Source organism: Diaphorina citri, unplaced genomic scaffold, assembly GCF_000475195.1.
Source record: "Diaphorina citri unplaced genomic scaffold, Diaci psyllid genome assembly version 1.1 scaffold2254, whole genome shotgun sequence".
NCBI classification, from domain to species: domain Eukaryota; kingdom Metazoa; phylum Arthropoda; class Insecta; order Hemiptera; family Psyllidae; genus Diaphorina; species Diaphorina citri.
The window spans coordinates 52176-59470 of record NW_007379679.1 but is presented as its reverse complement, the minus strand read 5'-3'; the positions used below and the strand labels follow the sequence as shown (position 1 = coordinate 59470).

The window sequence follows — 7295 nt, the reverse complement described above, 5'->3', positions numbered from 1 at the left end:
CAAATGTAATAGAAAGTCGTGTGATGTTCACACCAGATTTTTTTTTTTTAAGAGGTTTGACAGAGGGAACTGTAACTGCTATGGTCTTATCGTCCCGAAAATCGAAGAGAGAAGGAAGACAGGATAGGAGAAAGCCAGCCGGTCCGAGAACGAACATTATCCCATCAGGATAAAATCCGCCCCGGGCGGGAATCGAACCCGCGGCCTAGCGCTTACAAGGCAGACGCACTATCAACTAAGCTAACTAGGCTGGCGGTGTTGAATTTGGATCCCAATTTAAAAAGATCTACTTCTCTCTGAATTCACCTGAACTCGATAATTCGCCCAAAAGAACAGAACTGAGAAATGATGAAAAGGAGAGTAAAATAAAATATGATAACAGCCCAATTTGAATCATTTGAACTCAAACACACTGCCATTGCGATTGTTTATAATTCACTTTTGCCACAAGACGTAAGTTCTTTTTCCCCCCAAGTTCTAAAAGATTAGTGTTTCAACACCGTTTCTATTTCGCAGCAATGAAACAATCAACTCCAAAAACTAATGACAAAGTTCTAAGAGACGTGACGTCAGAGTTCACGAAATGCGCAGAAACGTATGTGCACAAACAAACTGCTCTTTGTGTTAGAAACCTCACCCAAGTAAGCGCAACTGCTCTATTAGGACCTGATCCGGTCAACTCACCGCCTCATTTCCCTGGCACCGGATCTTGAAGAGTTTGACGGGTCGGGATCCCAGGTAGCGCATCCTATTGTCCGACAGATCTCCACTGGTCTGGTCTACCACCATACGCAGGAGAGCTCCGTTCTGTAGACCCACATACAGGTAGAGGTTACCCAGGGTCACGGGACCCGCGGGCTCATCACTAGAGGTGGGGTCGGAGGCCCCCATCTCAATCATCACCAGGGACTCGGCCAGGTCCGGGAGACCCTGTAGGTTCTTCTGTTTTAGACAGTCCTGCAATCAAGAGCGAACGAACGGCGTGAGTTGCAAATCATACAGGTAGAGGTTACCCAGGGTCACGGGGCCCGCGGGCTCATCACTGGACGTAGGGTCGGAGGCCCCCATCTCAATCATCACCAGGGACTCGGCCAGGTCCGGGAGACCCTGTAGGTTCTTCTGTTTCAGACAGTCCTGCAATCAAGAGCGAACGAACGGCGTGAGTTGCAAAATTTACCCTGGAACTTCGCTTGTAGTAGATTCCACCAATACATTTTTTCAGTCCCTAAAAGGCCTGTTAAGTACCATTTGATTTGTATAGGCTTAACAGAGCTGTTAATGTAAGAGGGTTATTGGCTTTTTAAAAGTAGGTTGGTGAAACTCACCATTGATGTTGTAGTGGGTTAAGCTTTAGCCACTTCGTGATGGTAAAATAAACAATACCAGTGAACATAAAAAAGGTCACTGGAGGAGTTGCAATTGAGAAAATATTATTAATAAAAGGTCGATTCCTACGTAAAAAGTTGTGAAAAATCCAAATATGAGGTCAACACTCCAAAAATGTAACTTTAAAAGGTCGAAAATTTAATTTTCAACTGCCGTTCTAATGGAAAAGTTCAAAGAGTTGTGACGTCAGATTTCACGTCAAAATGCGCAGAAACGCTTGCGCACAAACCGAAAAAGTCGTAAGAAAAGAAAAATTCCGTTGGTCCTCATTTTTCCTGCTCTATGACTTTAAAACATCACCCAAGTAAGCGCAACTGATCTATTAGGAAAAAAAAAAAAAGTAAAAATAGACCGAAGAGAAATAGGATAATATGTTTCTTCACTCAGCAATGCAGATACTTGACATCACAGGGTGTACAGAAAGGTGTGTAAGGTTTGTCATCATCGTGAAGAAACACAACCTGCCTTGATTTTCTCTTCATTTTTCCTCTCAACTAAATAACAATGGAAAACGTTTCCAAAGGGACAAACTCGTCAACTTTTTTTTTGTTTGTTTGTTGAAATAAGTTGATGATGGCCATGACTAGTCTAATTCCAAAAGTGGGCATAAAAAAGTGAAAGTGGACGTTTTAAGGGAAAACATCAAAAACTCATCTCTTTTGAAACGAGTAGCCGATTTTATTGATTTTTCGTCTTGGAGAGAGAAAAAAAAAAAAGCTAAAATCCAAGGGAAATCTGCTAGTGCCTATAATATTGACTCTCTTTTGAAACGAGTAGCCGATTTTATTGATTTTTCGTCTTGGAGAGAAAAAAAAAAAAAAAAAGCTAAAATCCAAGGGAAATCTGCTAGTGCCTATAAAATTGACATTAGTTATATTAAGATCAAAGTTCCGAGATGTCCAGTTTTGGCATCATAAAAAAAGTCCCCCTCTGGAAGTGGGCTACTCAAATAAATAAAACTTATTGAAAGTATTACCTGGGGCGCGAGTGATATGAGGCGGACCGTATTGTCCGCCAGTCCGACGGCCAGGAAGCGGGACATCTGTTCACCGGACGGCGCGTTGGACAGCGCCATACACAAGACTTCACTCTCCATCTGAATCGTCTCCGAACACTCATCCAGAATACCCGTCTCCTGAACACAACACGAAATCAATAGGATGATAAATAGAAAGAAGACAGAATGAAAAGTCATCACACGACTTTCCTTTTCCAATAGAAATATACAGAAAACCGACAAAAAGCGGTCAAAATACCGCTACTAACCGCAGTATCGATGTTAACCAAAAGGCTGCATCCGTGTCACATTTGAGGACCACAAACCAAATTTCATTAAGTCTCTAGCTCTTAGCGTTTTCATTTTTTCTTTTAACGGACAGACCAATAGCTGAAACTTTGGATTTAGGCTCTAGGGACCTCAAAACGTGTTTTGGCACTAAGAACTGGATTGCATTTTTTTTTTTTTAACTTTCCTTCCTAGAGGATCTTCTTCCTAGCCTTTCCCTAATTAATAGGGTCGGCGTTTGTCAGTCTCTTCCAGGCAACCCTACTGTGTACCTCATGTCCTGATAAATTTTTCTCACCCAGGTCTTGATTCACACAATCCTTCCACCTTTTCATTCCTATAGGATAAGGAAAGTAAAAAAAGTGAAGAGCTATAGTACGTACGGGATGCATTTCGAAGTAGATGAGTCGGCCTCCCTGCAGTGCGATAACGATCTGACGCTGGTTCACCGCACACCTGACGATCTTCTTCTTGTCGGACTCCTTCTTGTCTGATACCTTCCAGGTTGTGTTCTTGGCGCCGATGTGGCGGATTCCGTCCGGATATACCTGAGAAATAATGATAATTTCTTGACCCCGCCGGGAATCGAACCCGGGTCTCCCGCGTGCAAGGCGAGTGCAGTGACCACTACGCCATGGGAGCTGACTTACAGAATGAAAGTCATCACACGACTTTCCTTTTCCTATAGAAATATACAGAAAACCGACGAAAAGCGGTCAAAATACCGCTACTAACCGCAGTACCGATGTTAACCAAAAGGCTGCATCCTTGTCACATTTGAGGACCACAAACCAAATGTCATTAAATCTCTAGCTCTTAGCGTTTTCATTTTTTCTTTTTACAGACAGACAGACCAATAGCTGAAACTTTGGATTTAGGCTCTAGGGACCTCAAAACGTGTTTTGGCACTAATAACTGGATTGCATTTTTTTTTACTTTCCTTCCTAGAGGATCTTCTTCCTCCTCCTAGCCTTTCCCTATTTAAATAGGGTTGGCGTTTCTTGTCAGTCTCTTCCAGGCAGCCCTATTGTGTACCTCATGTCCTGATAAATTTTTCTCATCCAGGTCTTGATTTACACAATCCTTCCACCTTTTCATTCCTATAGGATAAGGAAAGTAAAAAAAGTGAAGAGCTATAGTACGTACGGGATGCATTTCGAAGTAGATGAGTCGGCCTCCCTGCAGTGCGATAACAATCTGACGCTGGTTCACCGCACACCTGACGATCTTCTTCTTGTCGGACTCCTTCTTGTCCGATACCTTCCAGGTTGTGTTCTTGGCGCCGATGTGACGGATTCCGTCCGGATATACCTGAGAAATAATGAGAATTGTAACTTTATACATTTGTTTGTTTTATTTAACGTGGCAGGATTCTCGGAAAGGAGCTCCTTCACCCAACCACTTTGAAGTGGTCATAAATCAGTGTTGTTTAAGGTGTTTGACTACTTCGATTTTGAATAAATCAAGTATCTGGGTCCACAGTCTGTTCAACTTTGAGGTGGAGGACTGCAACTTGTAGTATACGGCAGTTTTCATGTTGGTGGCTACATAGTCTTATGGGCCTGTTCACACTTGAACTTTAAGTTTAAGTGTGAACAGGCCCTCAACATGGAAACTGCCGTATACTACAAGTTGCAGTCTAGCTGTGAAATCCACCTAACTCTCAGATTAAGCAATTTTGGCTGGAATGTTTGAAATCAACCAATGGTATGGTCCTATCTGAGAGTCAACTTAAATAGAATCAGATTGTAACCAATGAGACTGCTTAATCTGGGAGTTTAAAACTGAAACCAAATCTAAACTCAGACTGTGGCCCCGGGACAGGAAGCTCAGGAGAATAACGCAGGTTGAGATCATACTTTACTATCATAGAATTCATTTCAATCACAAGATCTCTCATCATTGCTTGCGACCTTCAATTTAGCATAATACAACTTTTGGCTCAGCTGAAGCTCCAATATAATAAAAACTTTGTGCAAGTGAACTTGAAAAACAATATACTCGTTCTTTATAATAAGAAAAAAAGATCTGGTGTGAACATCACACGACTTTCTATTACATTTGCGAAATACGTATTTGGAAAAAAGTTCCAAGTTCCAAGCCAAGCCGCCTAAATGGCGGCCGATTTTTGGTCGAAAATTTTCTATCTCAAAATACTCCCTATGTAATAAGGACGGATCGTTTAAAAATTGTTCAAAAATTGAACTTTTTTTTTTAAATTTTTCCAAGTCCCGTATCAGAGCCGCCTACGGCGCGGCGGTGGATTTTTGGTCGAAAATTTTCTATCTTAAAATGCTCCTCGTGTCATAAGGAAGTATATAAACAATCAACTTGAGATATTTTATATACCACCTTTTCCCATTTAAACCTGTAGTGCGTACATACGTACCATGAGCTAAAAACAACTTTCTTTTTGGAATCAGGGGACCCCAAAACGGATATTTCCACTATCATAGAATTCATTTCAATCACAAGATCTCTCATCATTGCTTGCGACCTTCAATTTAGCATAATACAACTTTTGGCTCAGCTGAAGCTCCAATATAATAAAAACTTTGTGCTGTCATACGATAATCTTCTGAACTGTATTTCCCTATACTTTTAGTAATAAACAAGTTCCATCTATTTGTCAAGTGAAAACGTAGTATCTATCATTTCACGATCTTGTTGTCATTTTGATTCAGAATTCCACGAGGGCCAGAATGGTTTGTTCATAGCGTGTGGTAGTTAATCACTTGGAATCATACAAACATAATATATTTGATGAAGCGGAATACCAACATTATAATCATTCAAACCAATCTGCACACACGGATTTCATATCCAACTACTATCATATTAAAAAAGTTGTGAAAAAACTATTATTTACCAAAAAGAATTCACGATTTTGATTTATGTAAAATACATGAAACATGTTGAATAAATAACATCCTGAATTACATTATCGACCTTTGTACTAGGTTTTATTAATCTTTCTGTTTTATGAACTTATCGAATCAAAATAATTATTCCATGTATTAACCCAACCCGTAAGAGCCAAACCTTTTCGTGTTTAACCTAATCCCATAATAACACTGGTAACCTTTTCGTGTTTAACCTAATCCCATAATAACACTGGTCACTGCTGATTGCTCAAATTGTCAAAGCTCCTTTTTGTGTTTAACCTACCCCAATAATAACACTTGTCCCTGTTTATTTGAGACAGCTCACTTTTGTAGCAATTTTCCATTGACATGACTTCGAAACAAGTACCAAATAGTGATATATATTTTCCTTTTCTACAAGTTTGGCCATGCCTCGGGATGAACTAGCGGGATTCCGGAGCGAAGCGACGGAATTCAGCTAGTAGTGATATATTTTCAAATACCCGGACGTTGCGTCACTCACCTGCACGATGGAGTTGTCTCCCATGGCAGAACAACAGAGAGTAGGCGTTGTGCCGTAGAATCCCGAGCCGCTCACTTCCTCCACTGTTTCCCCAATGCTGAGCACCAGGGTAGCATTGCTGAACGACACGACAATGTAGGCGTCGAACTCCTCTGAAACAGACAAGTAATTTGTAGTAAAAAGAATTAAATTACATGTTGCAACTGCAAAAGTGATGAAAAATTGAAATAAATACAATCAGTTGGCCGTTCTTATAATGTCATCAAGATAATGATCAGAACAGGTCTGTGAATTAAGAACAATCATCACACAGTATTTATAGCAATATTTTAAGATAACGGTAATCCTTCTGCAATCTACATTAATTGTAATTTGTAGTAAAAAGAATTAAATTACATGTTGCAACTGCAAAAGTGATGAAAAATTGAAATAAATACAATCAGTTGGCCGTTCTTATAATGTCATCAAGATAATGATCAGAACAGGTCTGTGAATTAAGAACAATCATCACACAGTATTTATAGCAATATTTTAAGATAACGGTAATCCTTCTGCAATCTACATTAATTGTAATTTGTAGTAAAAAGAATTAAATTACATGTTGCAACTGCAAAAGTGATGAAAAATTGAAATAAATACAATCAGTTGGCCGTTCTTATAATGTCATCAAGATAATGATCAGAACAGGTCTGTGAATTAAGAACAATCATCACACAGTATTTATAGCAATATTTTAAGATAACGGTAATCCTTCTGCAATCTACATTAATTGTAATTTGTAGTAAAAAGAATTAAATTACATGTTGCAACTGCAAAAGTGATGAAAAATTGAAATAAATACAATCAGTTGGCCGTTCTTATAATGTCATCAAGATAATGATCAGAACAGGTCTGTGAATTAAGAACAATCATCACACAGTATTTATAGCAATATTTTAAGATAACGGTAATCCTTCTGCAATCTACATTAATTGTAATTTGTAGTAAAAAGAATTAAATTACATGTTGCAACTGCAAAAGTGATGAAAAATTGAAATAAATACAATCAGTTGGCCGTTCTTATAATGTCATCAAGATAATGATCAGAACAGGTCTGTGAATTAAGAACAATCATCACACAGTATTTATAGCAATATTTTAAGATAACGGTAATCCTTCTGCAATCTACATTAATTGTAATTTGTAGTAAAAAGAATTAAATTACATGTTGCAACTGCAAAAGTGATGAAAAATTGAA

The 7295-nt window shown here is 39.0% G+C and overlaps 1 protein-coding gene across 1 annotated transcript in view; it reads right to left on the bottom strand.

The window, feature by feature from the left end:
- Nucleotides 1–673: 673 nt before the first annotated feature.
- LOC103518572 (splicing factor 3B subunit 3) overlaps nt 674–7295 on the bottom strand; it is a 50664-nt gene continuing 44042 nt past the window's right edge. The window contains exons 6-9 of the mRNA XM_026830331.1: nt 6059–6210; nt 3818–3982; nt 2363–2521; nt 674–957 (exon numbers count right to left, since the gene is read on the bottom strand). Of these exons, the coding sequence (XP_026686132.1) occupies nt 676–957; nt 2363–2521; nt 3818–3982; nt 6059–6210 (758 nt within the window). The 3' untranslated portion in view covers nt 674–675. The remainder of the gene's footprint in view (nt 958–2362; nt 2522–3817; nt 3983–6058; nt 6211–7295) is intronic.